Consider the following 17,511-nt stretch of genomic DNA (forward strand, 5'->3'; position numbering starts at 1 on the left):
CTAGCCATATCACAAAATCACAACTTTTATTTTCCATTGGTCTTAATACACAATGTAACTACAGAAGAGTCAAGTTTTAAATAGGAAAATATTGAAACTCCTTTTTAGATATTTTAGCGCAATGCTAATGGTCTAATCAGATTCAATGGATTGTGCTAAGCTATGCTAAATGTGCTAGCGCCAGACCCGGAAATCAGCTGAATGGATTCCAAAACTGTAAAAATCAAATGTTAAACTCTAGGGGAGCTCGAAAATGAGTATATTTTAAAAAAATGGAATGTCCCTTTGGGTTACGTGCGTAAAAACAATAACCAGGCCTGTATTATGGTAGTGCTGTTTTTTTGTGGTGGGGTCAGTGAAGATTGTGGCAGGGAAAGCTAAATTCAGAATCGTTGGTGTTGAGCCCTGGTTGTTGGAGAAAGTAATTTTCACTGTTTATTGACGTTACTATAGCATTTTTTACTAGCGTGACTTGTGTACTGACACCAGAGAAAGCATTTTATTTTGTCTAGTAAGTCCAAAGTTATAAATAAATAATAAAATGTTGAAATTGAGAGGTTTGGACTTAAAAGTTTTTGTTATTATACCGAGAGAAAGGTATGGAAAATGGTATCAGTGGGTACTGACATTGATATTCATGTACCGATACTGGTTAAAGTGTGAAACCAACCCTAAACTGATTTGCCACTTGTAGAAGTTGTGAGTCAGTGACCTAAGCTGTGAAGTTGTTGTTGTTTTTTTCACATGCTTTTCATGTGTTTGCAATCATCTTTTGTGCACTTTCAGAAATACCTGTCAACATGCAACTCTGTATAAAAAATTGTGTTGCATAAACTTTATAAATCTCACACAGTTTTGCTCTGGTCATTTAGGGGTGAAGCCGTATGCTTGCTCCATGTGTGACAGGCGTTTTTTCCAACGCTATCATCTGCAGAGACACAGCCTCACTCATACGGGTATGAGCCGTCTCTTCTTACCCTCTTTCACTGTTGCAACTGACTGCACAGATGCACCACTGAGCACTATTGCCAACTTGTCAGAGCTTGTTTTTTTATCATTTAAGATTATTCCTGTTAAACATTACCCCAGTCATACTCCCCTGGCAAGTTAAAGACTGTTTTGTAAAATCTTGTTGTTTCCTTGGAAATTATCTATATGCCCCAATTTCAATAAACATCCTGGCCAATGCGGGGGTAACATTTGTACATATAAACTGTTCTTACCACTGTTAAAGTTGCAATGGCAAACAGATTACAAACAGTGATTCTTAGAATATTTTCTCAAATGTTACTTGCCTAATAATTTTAAAAGTTGGCAACAATGCTTAATTCAGATAGTAGCAGCTATAACACAATTTTCAAACATTGGTCTGGCTGCAACAAACTCGAGTTTGGTTACGTTAAATGCATTGGGGTGTTGGACATACTGAGCTGAAAGTATCATTGAAACTTCATAGACTGGTACTGTGTTTAGTTATGCTTGTTTCATGTGTGACATAAGGTTTTTTCAGCATTAACATCTGCAATGACACTGCCTTATGCTGTGTGCACATCACCAGAGGTGGAAAGAGTAATAAAATATTGTACTCAAGTAAAAGTAAAGTTACTTTAATAATATTTTACTACGTAAAAGTAAATTTACTTGTCTAAAAATCTACTCAAGTAAAAGTAAAAAGTAAATCATTTACAGCGAGAGAGGTGGAGGATTCTAGTACAGTTCAAAAACTACAAGGGAATATAAATCTCAAACTAGTTCAGTAGTTCAGTTCTCAAATCTCAAACCTGCGCATTCTCGAGGACGTTCTGAAGTTGTGTTTGACTTGATGCGAAGCTGCTAGACCTCGGAAGATAATGCGCATGGTATTAAAAACACGTCGTGCAAATGAGCGGTAAAAACCCGGTCTGCAATTTCGGACTCAAAGCATGAATCCTACCTTTCATATGAGAGAAACACTCGCTTCGCGTCAGTGGAAAGTGGTCGCTTAAATATGACCAGGGGTTTCTTTTATAAGATTTGAACTAAGGCGGGTCTGCTTAGCACGCGCCTGTCTCATTCGTCTCCATGGTTCTTTTTGCGCGTTCCCCCGCCCATCAATCATCCGTTGCGCGTCTTTATCACCTTGCTTTTTAAAAAAAAATTTACTCAGTAACGGATATTATTTAAAATGTAGTGAAGGACAATACTTTAAACAAAACATACTTAAGTAAAAGTAAAAGTACAGATTTTAAAAACTTCTCAAAAAAGTATAAGTACACAAAAAAACTACTCAATTACAGTAACGTGAGTAAATGTAATTCGTTACTTTCCACCTCTGCACATCATAAGCAACTTTGTCAATATGTGTCATATTTTATTAAAGTCATTAGTAGGCGTTCCTAAATTTGGGTGACTTAGTAACAATTATAATCAAAATAGTAACCATGTGCTAGTAACTGTCAAGAGACAGATCATGTGAACTCTTTTGCTTCACTCTTATTGGTGATCACTCACGAAAGTCACTCATCATGTGCGCCAAGTTGAAATGAGATGAACCAATCTGGTGTTACACAATGTTCGGCAATCCACTGATTAAATCACATATCCTATTGTCATTTTGTATTTGTCTAGAAATATAATTTGTTTTGTTCAGATTTGCTCTAGAGGCACGTCTGCTTTAGACTAGGTTGACAGATCCTGAAAAGCATTGTTCAGCCATCGGTCTGGTGTGTCAAAGCCTTTGAACACTTTAATGTGCAGCCTTCTGTGCTTTGTTACTGTTATTAACATTAGCACTAAAGATGTTACATATACACATTTGCTATATAAGTGTATTTAAGCGATAGTTTGCCCAATTATGAAAATTACCTCATGATTTATTCACCCAAGAAAATCAGAAAATGCCACAGCTTTATTAAGCATTATAATTGTTGAAAATGGGGTCCACAAGTTACAAGCCCAAAAAATGTGAATCCATCCTTTACAAAAGGATCCAGAGTGGTTAATGAAAACCAACTGAGGGTAGTAGATGCAATTTTGTAAGAGAAATATTCATATTTAAAACTTTACAAAATAAAATAACTAGCTTCCGTTAGAGGCCAATAGGGCATTATGCATACTAGGGATGCCACAATTCTCAATATAATATTTAACCGTTCGGTTCGAGTCCCCCACGGTCCAATACGCGCATATGAATTGCGGTTTTTCGGTTTATCCATCTAGATCTGTCAGTTTTATATTTCCTGCACTTTTGTTAATGTGCATGCCCGCGTGATCTGCACGTTTAAACGCCACAGCGAGTTGATATCCAGTCACTGTGCGCTAGCTGCTTCTGCTTGAACTCTGCTTGCAATGCTGATGTCAGATTTCATTCGCGCGCGCACACACCCAACAGAAGTACAACAACAAAAAGAAGCAGCACCACTGTCTTTTAAAGGTGTGGATTAATTATATGCGTGAGTACATTACATACAACATCAATGTAAAGATGTAAATTTGCGTGGGGCAATTCGAATGACGCAAATTGGGCTTGTTATTGATGCAAACGCGCGTTATTTGCCTCAAACACGTCTTCCGCGCAAGTCGAAAAAGTTCAACTCGTTCAACTCAAAGAGAATGCGCATGATGCTAAAATAAATCCCACCAGTATTCTTGATTTTTTACACAGACAGCATGATGTTGGACTAACAGTACTGCAGTATGGTATAGCCTTCATTTACTATGTAAAGTTTAATTTACTAAGTGGTATATATAATGGCCAATTTATGTAATGTAATGAATAAACATGTTCCCCAGTTTGAATAGGATATCACTTTTATATGTCTTTATTTAATTATATCTTATATTATTATATCAATACGCTAGAAATGTGTAAGATGATTTTTGCATTTACATAAAATAAAGAGAACTGCAATTAAAACCAGTATTTTTTCTTCTTAACATCTCACTGTTCCTGTTACCTAAGCATAGAATAATAAAAAAAACACTTTAATAGGCCAAGGCATCAGAACCGAAACCGAACCGAAAACAGCGGACAAGAACCGAAAATTGTATTGACCTGGAACTAATTGTATTGTTGCATCCCTAATGCATACTGTACAATGCCTAAGATCCATTGAGAATAGACTCTCAAAAGAACTGGGCATTGTGAGTTGTTTAAGCTACAGATATTGAGTTATCTATCCTCTTGTCTTATATCAAAATCCTCTGCCATTTTCTTTAAAGTCCTCTCTGCTCTGTGCCTCTGCATTCAGCGCTATGTCACTACGAAATGTATGTAGACTACACTAATAATCTTTCCTGAATGCAGAGGAGTCTAAAATCGAAGGTATAATAAGGCCGTCTGTGTACATGACGTTATTTTTGTTATCAGGAGGGTCCACGGTTATCCACGCACACCGTTTGCATGCACCATCCATGTGCAGCCCAAAATTTGCGATACAGGACACACCTCTGCGAACAATTACACACATCATTGTGTTTTCTTTTTTTTACTACTCTTTCGAAGAACAGAAAGTTGTTAAGCATAATGTTTGATTCCTGTTATTTATTTTCTTGTTGTTTATTCTAAACATTTTTGCAATGGTGGATCCTCTACTTTTCTTCATCTATCCTAAAATTTGTATGTACTGTAAATGTCGCGAAGCAGTGCTGCCCTGGCGGCCTGGTACAGTAATAAGTTAAATAAGAAATCATTTGTATTGTGTACTTGTCGAACATGTAGCCTCGTTTGAGTTAAGCTGCATGGACGCTTGCGCGCGGGACTGGCATGGATGCAAAAAGAAAGTATACCCAGCCCTTAAGATGGCAGCATTATCGGAAGCTAGTTATTTTCTTTTGTAAAGTTTAGAACACGGATATTTTTATTATGAAATCGCTTACCCTCAGAAGACCTTTTTGTCGTTCAAAACATGCTTTATGCAATGATCGTTTATGTTAATGAAAGTTAAATGGCAATGTCATGTCTTAATTATGTGTAAAGTCTATATGCCAAACTAAAATATTTCTGCTATTGTGGCTAAAGCATACATTTAAACATGGGTCAGTAAAGGTGTATTCTCCCAATGAGGGTATTAAATGTCAGATTTAGGGAAGGTCGGTGTAACATTTCTGTCATGTGTTTTCTTCATTACAATATTTGTTAATTGTTTTAATGATTAAATTGGTTGTTAGGCATTTGACAAACTATTTAATGTAATTTTCTACAATGTCAGTGAAAACATACCCCACTTTATGTAATTGTGGGTTGTTTTTTTTGCCCCAGACAAGTGTTTGATGGCACTTTCAGCTGTCAAAACTTTTATTTCACAGTTAAAACTGGCACACACAGCATTTGTGAACAAAAACGGATCACTCGTTACTTGTGATCTGTTAACAGATTTAACTTAGTATCTGTTTGTCTTGTAAATTAACTGTTATTAATATTTTAATCAAATAAGTAAAGGTGATATCCACAAGTGCATTCTAATACTAGTGCTCTGTATTTAGGGGTGAAGCCGTATGCTTGCACAATGTGTGATATGAGATTTTTCCAACGCTACCATCTTCAGAGACACAGCATCACCCATACGGGTATGTGTCGTCTCTTTGTACATCTTTGAAACTGCTGCTTCTCTTCAACATTTAAACGAATGAGCATAAAGTAATGACTTTTAACTCTTACACATGATAATCTTTAAAATGTTAAGTAAGCACAGATATTGAGTTCTTAAAGCGTATTAAAAACACCACATACACACATAAACAACAATACAAACTTGATTTTCACCACATGGAGACTTCGAATTTAAAATGAAATGTTAAAATGTTATTGGTACAAATTTATTCGTATTTTTAGCATTCACCATTTATAAATTGAAGAGACCGATAGTTCTTTAGGTTGGAAAAGTTATAAAACTTTGTACTGCATGTAGTCAGTGGTATAGGATATGATTAAATTGAAAAAAAAAACAGGTCGTACTTTAAAAGAAAAGTCCTGTGCTTGTCAATTGAAGGATTTTTCTAGTTTTCCACACAAAAGCCCCTCAATTGTTAGCACAAAATATGAATAAAGCTATCGCAAAGCATTTTTCCACAAAAACTGATGTTAATGATGTTGCTTTTATGTACGTTACGTACGGATTGCAGCTTAATGTTTACAAAATGCAGAAGTATGTTTATTGTTAGTTCACTATAATTTAGAAATAAAACTTAAATGCTTTGGACATACAGTATTATGTTTTTGTTGTAAATTGACAGCAATCTTTTTTTCTAAGAAACCCAATTCTTTAAATGAAAACTTCATATACTGGTTTCTTTAAAGTAGCTACTCTAGAGGCAACCCTGCACACTCGTTCCTCTTGATTAACTTCATGAGGTGCATCATGGGATTTTTAGGGCCTAAGGATCATGGTACAGGGCCTAAGGATCGTGGTTTTTTTCTCTAATGATATTTTTTGCAGCATTTTAGGGTGTGAAAGATGCTCAGAAAGTCTCGAAAATTGACACACACTGCAGTTGTTGGCCATTAAGCTGGGGCAAAGGTTGAGGTTTAAGAGGGGCTCTGTAGCACCCCCTATAATGGGGCACAGAAAGATATAAAAGCCTGATACATATATTGTTCTCATCAACCCAAACAACTTTCTTGAGCTCTGCCCAACAGGTAGTCGACCAATTTGCATTTTCTAAAAAGTACATATTGTGAACTTTTAAATACTCATCTTACTGGATTTATGTGATTGCTATCAAACTTGGTCAACTTGATACCAAACATGGGCGTCAAAACATTATATGTGAGTGGGACAAGACCCACACAGTTTTTAAGACCAATTATTTTGTACCCCCTCACTTTTTCTCTAATTAAGAGAAAATATATTTTAGTCTGTAAAAACAATTGTTTGTTTAAAAGACACCAGAATACAAGAAAATGGCCTTTACTTCAGTAAATGTTTTGGATCCACCAATTTTTTTCTGGCTTCCGACGCCCATGATGCCAAGACATTGAAGATGCTAAATTATGAAATGAGTTTTAATATCTTGAATGCTAATGCCATGGCGATGTGATTAATGGTGAATAATTGGAAACAGGAAATCCCTCTTGTCTACTGCATACACTGAGTGATGTACATTCAACTTGAGCAATTTTTTCAGTGTTGTGGGCCGATGTCATTAAAGCGGCTTTTGTGAGTGATGGTAGTATCGCCCCCAAACTGGCAATTCAGTTATAAGCGCTTTTCACAATTTTTTTATTGTTTCAAAGCAGCTTTACATTAATAAAATCAGGAGAAAACACAGAGAAAACAACTGCCTAGGGGTTAAAAAAAAACTGAATTTAATCAGGAGGACAAAGTCCATCGAAAGAGAGCCAGACATAGTTGATGCTAGGATATACTGTATTTTAGATACTATTTTATACAATTTTATGGGAATTAAAACATTTAAAATGAACATAAACAGAGGTAGATTAAACGGGAGGATGTCGTTGGTCAGACATCGGCTGGGCATCACGTTGCAGGAGGGCCAGTAGATCAATGGTGTGATGAAGTCTCAGTGTCCTCAGTTTCGAGGATGAGAGGGAAAGAGAAACAAAATCCTATTAGCATATGGGGCCGTTTGCATGTAATGCAAGTGTCATATGGCGCTTTTCCATTGCATAGTACCCCACGGTTTAGTTTAGTTTGGGTCGGGTCAGCTTACTTTTGGGAGCTTTTCCATTGGGTGCAGTACGTAGTACCGGATACTTTTTTTCGTACCACCTCGGTTGGGGTTCCAAGCGACCCGAGCTGATACCAAACGTGACCCGAAAACACTGTAGATCACTGATTGGTCTGAGAGAATCGTCACGTCATCGCTGTAATGTAAATATTAGCTTTAGCTTACTGCTAGCTTGCGCTGTCTCAAGCAAACATGTTGTTATCTGTGTTCTGCTATAAGTTTCCAAACACCCTTTTAGCGATGAAAAACATCCGCAGGTTGAGAATCCGGGACACCATAACAGTTTTTTCCAGACTTGCAGTTTGTGGCGGCACATTCGCGACGCATTATATATGCTTAAATGCAACTTGAATGAGGCTCAGCGGAGCGCCGTCGACTGACGCCACGGGTCGGGTGTTTGAACAGAAACTGTCATGTGAGACAGAGGTAGTTATAAACGCGATGTGCAAACATCTATTTGTGGTGGCCAATTTTAATTTTGTGGCAGACTGAGAAATAAATGAATGTATGGGAATGTACAACAACGCTCTCACGTGTATGATGTCACAACAGTAGGAAGCGTAAATATAACGACACGCCTATAATCCCTCCCACTCCGAAGTGATACTAAACTCGATGGAAAAGCTAACCACGCCAAAGTGAGGTGAGCTGACCCGACCCAAACTAAACTAAACCGTGGGGTACTATGCAATGGAAAAGGGCCAATACAGTATTGTGGTTAATATACGCTTTTTTTTGGGCTGGCGCTAACTATTGCGGCATAAGTATATTACCAAGACGAATTATGTGAATGCTTTGTTTCGGACATGCTAACTATTGTGGCATAAGAATATTTACTAGACAAGTTCTGTGAATGCTTTGTTAAAAAAATATGTCTTTAGTTTAGGCAACCAGCAGTGTGTCCCTTAAAACACCAAAAATACAGTTTGGTCAAAACAAGGTCCACTTACATTTACCCAATCACTTCAAACTTTATTTAACTTGTGTCTTGCTAACATGCATGACTAGTAAGCAGCTCATATAATAATTAAAGTTTTGCTAATGCATCAAGCCTATATCATGACCATACATAATGTATTTAATGTATTTGCATCTAATAATGTCCTTATAATCACCACATACAAATTAGGTGGTAACAAATTAAAATGCACTAATGTCACATTCATACATTTGACAAAGCACGGCAGGTGAATAGGATAAACTAAATAACCAAGGCATTTTACCAAAAAACTTTTCCGGTTCCCAGGTCAATGTGCTTAGAAAACTTACCAGAGAAATGTGTACTAACGTATTCATGCTTTGCGTTTTTTGTATTCTGTACGAATTTGAGACATGTACTTAGTTAAAGGACTATATTAGTGTTTTAAAGAAAAGTAAGCATGCTTACAACATTAGAAATTAGTGATTAGCCAACAGGAGAATAACAAAACAGATTTTATGTACACATTGTGCCACTCTTATCTCAAAATGAGGTCATATGTTCCTTCTCATTTTAACAATCCATCATTTCTGAAGTTCTTTTTCCTGTGAAAATGTGTAAAATTATGTATTTTCTGTGTTGACCAGAATCCGTATTGTGCACTAAATGAAAATGATTTCCCCTATTGAACTACTACGTTGTTTTAGGATGATTCATACTTAGCTCCACAGTGGCAGTCCTGTGTATTTTGTGTTCAGTAGAAGCTCACTTGTGCTTGTTAAAGCAGCAGTTACATCAGTTATGTTTTATGTTATCAGCTAACGGTTTCCTTAAATGCTTGATGCTTAATTTGTTAAGTGATGGTAAACTTAATACAGTGCAACTTTCTGTGTTCAGGGGTGAAGCCGTATGCTTGCACCATGTGCGACATGCGTTTTTTTCAACGCTACCATCTTCAGAGACACAGCCTCACCCATACGGGTAGGTGAAATCTCTGTGTACCGCTCTTTTATATGGCATGAATGGCCTCCCACAGTTTTTAAACAACAACAAACTCGAGTTTGTTTTTTTCTATTGATCCTTTTAAGCATAAATTGACCTGCTGGTAATACCTTATTTGTCATGAATAAACAAAGAAATAAGAATTTGTAAAACAGGAGTGTTTTTTACATACACCTGGGCCTGGCTTATCAACAGATGTTTTCAATAACTAGAATTTATCTTGAGGGACAAATAAAGGTAATAATAGAAAATCAATGGACTACATAACATTACTAATATTTAAAAAAAATTTGTTTATAATTTAAAGGAATATTCCACTTTCATAAGAACAAATCCTGGTCATTGACGCACCCCCATGTCATCCAAGATGTTTATGTCTTCTTTTTTGTGGAAAGCATTTCAGTGCGACCTTGCGTATTTCATAGTCAGGTTGAAAAGTCAACTACCACCCCAGTGTTTACAAGTGTGGAGAAAGAGGACCATTCAGACATTGTTGTACTAATTAATGTCTGTGTGTCAGTTTATTGTTTAAAATGGTACGCAAGTGTGCGTTTCACATATGTAATGCGTGACCTTTACACGTCATTATGTTATATGTAAGGTTGCACTGGTGGGTCACATGACTAGTGCAAGATGAAAAGTTGTGGTGTAAAAGTACATTTTTTTATTGTACTTGCCAAAAATGATGATGGTTCCACTAGATAAAGACCCTCATGCCTCGGTTGGGATCGTTTGAATCCCTTTGAAGCTGCATTTAAACTGTAAACTGTTGAGGTCCAATAAAGTCTAATAAATTAAGAAAAATCCTGGAATGTTTTACTTAAACTTAATTTTTTTCTCGACTGAACAAAGAAAGACATAAACAACTTGGATGACATGGGGGTGAGTAAATTATCTGGATTTTTTTTATGAAAGTGGACTATTCATTTAATTAGTGCAGAGTACTCATTAAGTTCTCATTGCATCAAAGCAGTCATTTTTCTAGTTTTTTTTTCTCAAAAATGCTATATAGCTACATATGCATACTTAAACTGTTGGTGCTCTGTGCATTTAGGGGTGAAGCCGTATGCTTGTTCCATGTGTGACATGCGTTTTTTTCAACGTTACCATCTGCAGAGACACAGCCTCACTCACACGGGTATGTGTCATCTCAAACCCTCCCCAAGTTTTAGTAGATTTGTAAGTTATGTGTATGTTAAATGGCCTGAATCAATGCAGTAACAAATAAACATTCAGTGAGAGGAAGTTATTTTAGATCATTTCTATAAACTCTCTTTAAAATAAAGAGACAAGATTTACATTAGACAAACAACTGTTGATGATTGTAAACTGCTCCCAAGACAAAATGTTTATTAAAGCTGAGCTTAGTGCAGAAATGGAAAAATGATGTCAGCATGTAAAAGATTAAAAGAAATATGAAGTGAATGTTACTGTTAGCATGCTCTTCATTCTGAACAGCATAATAAATGTGTGCTGTTACAATGATTTTTGAAAACATTCACTAAAGAATTGACGCTCTGCATTTAGGGGTGAAGCCGTATGCTTGTTCCATGTGCGACATGAGGTTTTTCCAACGATACCATTTGGAAAGACACAGTCTAACTCATACTGGTATGTGTGCTTTTACCCTTGGTTTTGTAAGCAGACCTAGATTGGGACGAGAGAAGTTATTTGTAGCAATGACTTACTGAAATTATTGCTCAAATCCGCCTATGCTATTATAGGTTTAATTTGTTTTAACTTCTGTCACACAATATTTGAACGTTTCTCCTTCACCATTAGACCCTTTTTTTCTGTACTAAATGCAGAATAAATACCCATGTCCCACACCAGTTTTCTAATTTTTACAACCAAAACCCCATTGCTACATTAGTCTGAAGCAGGTCTTGATTCCATATTTAATTACATACCTTAACAAACTCGAGTTTGCATGAAGTCACCCATTTTTCTGAGCTTTAAACATTTTGAAAATGTGTTAGTTTTGGTGATGTGCTTAAAGAAAACAGGGACATCTGTATGAGATAATGTATGATATAATGTATGATATAATCTTGATTCATACATATGGGGATCAATGTTTAAGAATCTGTAAACGTAAGTGTTGTATGAATGGGTTTCTTCTTGCATATTTTAATAAACCCGTGGCTTTTGTCTGCTAGGAGAGAAGCCGTTTGCTTGCGACATGTGTGACATGCGGTTTATTCAGAGGTATCATCTGGAGAGACACAAGCGTGTTCACAGTGGAGAGAAACCTTATCAGTGTGAACGCTGTCAGCAGGTAAGAACTTGTTTCTTAAATTACTGAATGTTAAATTTTTATAATGAGCTTAACATCATCATTACATTTGTTACAGCAGTCTGAAAACCCTATTTTAAAACGTTTCGTTTAAACGTTTAAACGATCCCCAATTAGAGCATGCTTACTTCACATCTGCATTTAAATAATAAATTTGCATGTGCAAAAGACACGCAATTTGAACAGCCCCTTAGTATGTGACGGCGCGGTGATTTAACGTACAGGACCATGACGGGGAAAAGCGTTCACAAAACACTCAAGTTTTATTTCTTTGTTTAATGTCATTCGAGTTTGTCATTGGACTCTTTTATTGGTTCTAGAAAGCTTTTTACATGCTGTTGTTGCTCCATAAAGCAACGAGCGCCTCGTCTTTGTTTGTCTCTTTGCTGCTAACTTCCGGATGGCGTGCTTACATTTGGGTGGAGTTATGCGCTGACATATGTGGTTTCATCAACCAGATGTATTTACACTTGTCCACTTTCATGCGAAATGCATCCCAGACCACCTCCTGAAGGGGTTTGAGCGATCGGATTTAAATCCATCTCGAAAAAGATTCAGAGGGCATTTACACCTGGTCTTTTTACGATCGGATAGCTATCCAATCAGAGAAAACGCATGAAGTGACCAGGTGTAAAAAAAACTAAATCTGATCACTGAATAGTGTAATGCAGGGGTGTCAAACTCAAGGCCCGCGGGTTAACTTAAATAAACCAGGCTTGATGGCGCTGCATATGCAACCTCCGCAGGCTGCACCCTTTGGATTTAGAAACGGACAGTATCTGCTCGTTCTTTCTCTCGTTCTCTCGCGCACGCTCATGTGCATCAGCGAGGAAATGTTTTCCGTCCCGTTTACAGAAATGTTTCGCGATGTCCAGCTGGGATTAGTTTACAACGCGTCTTTTCCCGCTAAACACGCAAACTAATGACTCATCTGAACCGATTACTTTTAATAAACGATTGAAACTATTGATCTGATGCCTACAACACTGAACTCATGAGATGCCAGTTAATCAGACACTCAAAGCCAGGTAAAAAAAATCACAGCTTTTTTGCAAAGAGGGCAAGAAATGACAAGCGAGAGTAGATGTGTCTAATAAATGCATATTGTGGTGGAGATTGTAAAACGCTTTATTAGTATTTGAAAATGCCTCTCGTTTTCTTACCTGCACAATGAAGGATAACAGAACATTTTGAGTGTGCTCACATACAACATGTGTTTTTGTCACCACAATAATTTGTAGAACAGTTGTACACTATACACTTTGTCATCTACTTTCAAAGCTAGGTATTAATTGAGTTATTAACAAAACCAATAGTAATCAAATGCAGATAAAATTATGCAATGTGCAGTAATGAAAGAGTTGATACATTCATACAGTCGTTCAAATACAACCGGCCCTTTGAGAGCAACTGTAATGCTGAAGTGGCCCATGATAAAATTGAGTTTGACACCCCTGGTGTAATGAATAGTGTATTTTCATTTTGCGCGGGAGTAGAAGATCGGATTCATATCCGTTTTCACAAGATGCATTTATGTTGCCAAATGTAAATTGAACAGTTTTAACAAATCAGATCAGAGAAAACGCATGAAGCAACCAGGTGTAAAAAGCCCCTACACGTTTGTGTGAAGCGTCTGCCGTTGCAAAGTAACCTAAGCATTGCTTGACCTTATGACGAACACGCACTTGTGGAAAAAGAAATTGGCGCCTATGAACACGCACATTTGTTATATTTATTATTATTTATATTTAAAAATATATAAATGCATTATATATAAGCCTATACGCATCAATGCGCGCATGCACATGCATGCACACTAGGGTTGTGACAATTAATCGTGCAATTGCACATTTTCTCAATGAATGAATTTGAATGATTTACTGTGAAATGTCGCCACATTTAAAAGCCAGAGGGCGCTTTTGTGCAGAAACTCCATTTGTGCCACAGAAGAAGTATCATTACAAACACTATTCCAGGAAATATCTAGAGGCATATTTATAATGCTGTTCTTCAGATTGTTTCAGGTATTTTCATGATAATAAAGAATATTTAGAATGATTGTGTTTGACGAGTGTTGCTTTTTTAAATGCACGTTATAAACGAGTCAAACTCGTAGTGATTTTAGATTGATAAGGACTTCCTACTGCTCACGGAGCCGTAGTACATGCACAAGCTGTGCATGAAACACAGTATCGGAGCCTTACGATTCAGAATCGATTTTAGACACGATGCATCGATGCACATCCCTAATGCACACACACACACACACACATTTTATTACCAATAATAATAATGCCGCCATCCCAGTCCTGATAAAATATATTGCTTTTTATTTTATTCCGATTTTTATTTTATTTGCAGAAAACCAACTGAATGTTATGTCCTATGTGAACTGGTGCACATTCATGTTGAAAAAACCACCAGCCATTGTGACTGGTCGATACAAAACTGCCTACACACATCACCTTTTTGTTTGGTTCTATTGAAATTTACATTGATTTCTGTTTTCCATTCCAAGAACTTTTCACGGACAGACAGGCTGCTACGACACCGGCGCTTGTGTCAGGGTCGTGGTGTGACTAAAGTGGAGGCTCAGCCATGCTCCTTCCCCCAGGAGCCTCCCCAAGCCCCTCAGACCACCTGGAGTCCCCTGCACCCTACCACGGGTCGCCTCACTGCCTGATCGAATGCTTCCCAGACAAACCTTGAGAAGACGGCACATCCAGACCTCTCCCAGCACCACCAAAAGTGATGGAGAGATGCGCTACAAAGAAAACAAAGAAAGAATGTCATTTTCTCTTTGTGGTAGAAAAGTGAAGTGAAGTGGATTGGACTTTATATATTTTGGTAATATATTATTAGGGTTAAAGAGAGGGGCTTTGTGAGTTTGAGTCCCTTGAGTAAGGGAACAATTGGCAGAACCATAACTGAAATGGAAATGTTTTGTCACCAACCATCTAACCAAACAAGGTCATTTTTTCATGATGGTACAAACCATCTACTAACAATCATCTAATCATACATACTTTATGTATGTGAAAAGTATGTTAAGTGCGTGGTTCAAATGAGCATCATATATGATGTATAGGCCTGCTGTAAAGTGATACGGTTTAGTACCCTACTGCCATAGGGACTCAGGTAATGTATGGCTACCATCGTGAATACTTTTCATGTTCATGTGGAAATGCACAGTGTAGATATATATAAATATATATATATATATATTATTCATTTACAACATTCACATGCTTTTTCTTGATTTTAAGTGTTTGATATGATATTGTAACTATGTATGATGTGTATATAACTGTGTAACAGCTGGTTTGTTCTCTATTGTTGCCATGAGCTGGTACAGATTAAGCTTATGTCTCTGACGGCAAATATTAACAAAAAATAAATTAAATAAGAAATAATAGTTTGCATAAAGAAATTCTTCTAGGACAAAGACGTTTTTTGCACTGTAACAGTACATCTCACCTAACTGTAATCATTTAATATCATATAATGCAATAATTCTCATTAATTAAAAAAATATATTTTTTATTGTTAAGTTCTTGTAAATCATCGTCTTTATACTGAAGAAAAATAAAAATTTATTTGATAAGTCACTGTATTTTATTAATCAAAATGCAATTACAGTTGAGAATAATGAGAATTGTTCAAATTAAATGCATTATTGTTAGGATAAAATATAATTCACATCATCAGATTTTCTTTATGCAAAACATCATTTTTTGATTTCTTTTAAATATACTGTAAAATATGACATGTTTCGTAAGATACTGTTTGTTGGTAAAAGACATGAAGAAAATGTGCAGAAGACTCCCTCTATTATGTACAGATTTATATGCTCAATTTAAAACAAGATCTTGTGGCCTTAGGATGTGTTCATGTGTTCGTTTTTTTAAGTACCTAGGTAATAAAATATACATATTATTTGACCAAAATATTTACATAGGACAGACTGCCTTTTTGTTTTTAAAGGTCAACTTCATGTTGCCTCATATACAAGCACAGCTGTACTGAATTCTCTCTCTGATGTAGATTTGTGTTTTTTATTTTTTTGAAAAGACTCTAGTGGGGCCATCGGCAATGAAAAGCCAGAAAATCAATGCTGAAATGTTTTATCTGTTAACTTTGTATCTTATTGTTAAATGGATTTCTGCTGTTTGATGAAGGCCTCTTTGTATACATTTTGGTACCGATGGACATGCTAGATCATGTTCGGGTGTCTGTTAGCTGCTTACAGATTACAGTTGTCAGCTGTTAATGCTTTCATTTTTTCTTTCTTTTTAATCTTAAATGTATGATTATTAAACTAAGGGGTTGTAATCCAATTTGTTAAATAACAAGCTAATTTATGTATTGTTCTGACATTTATCATTGTAATATAACTTTAAAACACTGGGGAGATAAGTGTGGGCAATACACACACACACATATATTTTTTTTTGAGAGAGAGAGAGAGAAAGAGAAAGAAACATAGTATGTATCTATTAGACAAAGCCTCTCTCCACAATGTCAGTCTGAATTGGTTTGGATGGATATTTGAGTTTGCTTGAGAAGTCAGAAATGAGAAAATACGAACTGAACAGAAGTATTTAAAGCTTTGCTCTGTTTTATGTTGTTTTCTGTTTGAACAGACACTAGACTTTGCATCAGTTATAGATAAACCATAGTTTTATTTATTTTGTATTGCTTGACTTAGCAGAAATTTTTGTAAACATTTTATTAATGTCCTGTTTTTCAGCTGAAGAGGTTTTCCAGAAACTCCTGAATGCATAAATAACTAATTCTGTTCAATGTTGTAAAACTGGGCTTAACTGTTTCTTAAAATAATTTCCAACACCCTTGTGATACAATTAATTTTCATTGTGTTGAAATAAGAAAGGGGCTTATGCATAAATAAAATACTAAAAGAAAGTTTTTCATGTTTTGTTTTTGTCACATTTATTTAAATTCTGCGTGTCATCTTCACATTAAATTTTGCTGTACTGTACCCTATTCTTTACAGCAGCAAAGTGAAATTGTAACTTTAAAACCACAAAATGCCACAGTAACAAATGTCCCATTAAAGGGAAGTGAAGTAAAGTCTTCTGACTTATTAAATAAAAGAAAAAAAAGAGAGCAAAAGAGAGTTTGGTACTGTATTAAACCATACAAGTATTTTTTACCAATGTACTCATTATTAGCAGTACATGATAAGCCTTCAGGCTGACTGTTTTTAAGCATGACCTATACATACATTCTGCTAACAAAGCCGACAGAATTATGTACACATCAGTTTAAGAAGTTAATGAACTGGTTGATGCTGCAAGTGTTAAAGGACATTAAGGACAATGATATTACCATAGTACCAGGTAAATAGCAAAGGTGTTAGGCTTCTGTGTTGGCCTAGAGTAGACAGTGATGTCACATCTGAAAATTATTGTTATCTGACACCAATAATCACTGACTTCAATAAACATTTCCTTTTATTATCAGTTAAGGAAGTACTTGTTGATGTTTATATAATTAACATTTTATGATAAAAATGAAAAAAAAAAATGTTTGCCTGCTCTTTTATAGACAGCTTTAATGACAAACATGTCCTTTTAATTGTATGTTAATGGTCTGATTATCCCTA

At 36.0% G+C, this 17,511-nt stretch overlaps 1 protein-coding gene across 16 annotated transcripts in view; it reads left to right on the forward strand.

Moving 5' to 3' along the window:
* Nucleotides 1–16,811, forward strand: part of znf740a (zinc finger protein 740a) — a 32,563-nt gene extending 15,752 nt beyond the window's left edge. For 3 of the 16 annotated variants that reach the window (XM_065242008.1, XM_065242009.1, XM_065242018.1), the window contains 7 exons: nt 873–956; nt 5,464–5,547; nt 9,485–9,568; nt 10,644–10,727; nt 11,117–11,200; nt 11,749–11,867; nt 14,404–16,811. In XM_065242008.1, the coding sequence (XP_065098080.1) occupies nt 873–956; nt 5,464–5,547; nt 9,485–9,568; nt 10,644–10,727; nt 11,117–11,200; nt 11,749–11,867; nt 14,404–14,568 (704 nt within the window). In that variant the 3' untranslated portion in view covers nt 14,569–16,811. The remainder of the gene's footprint in view (nt 1–872; nt 957–5,463; nt 5,548–9,484; nt 9,569–10,643; nt 10,728–11,116; nt 11,201–11,748; nt 11,868–14,403) is intronic. The other 13 variants (XM_065242011.1, XM_065242022.1, XM_065242012.1 and 10 more) reach the window with 10 other exon arrangements.
* The last annotated feature ends 700 nt before the right edge of the window (nt 16,812–17,511 follow it).

The sequence above is a fragment of the Paramisgurnus dabryanus genome, chromosome 14 (genome assembly GCF_030506205.2).
Source record: "Paramisgurnus dabryanus chromosome 14, PD_genome_1.1, whole genome shotgun sequence".
In the NCBI taxonomy this organism is placed as follows: Eukaryota; Metazoa; Chordata; class Actinopteri; order Cypriniformes; family Cobitidae; genus Paramisgurnus; species Paramisgurnus dabryanus.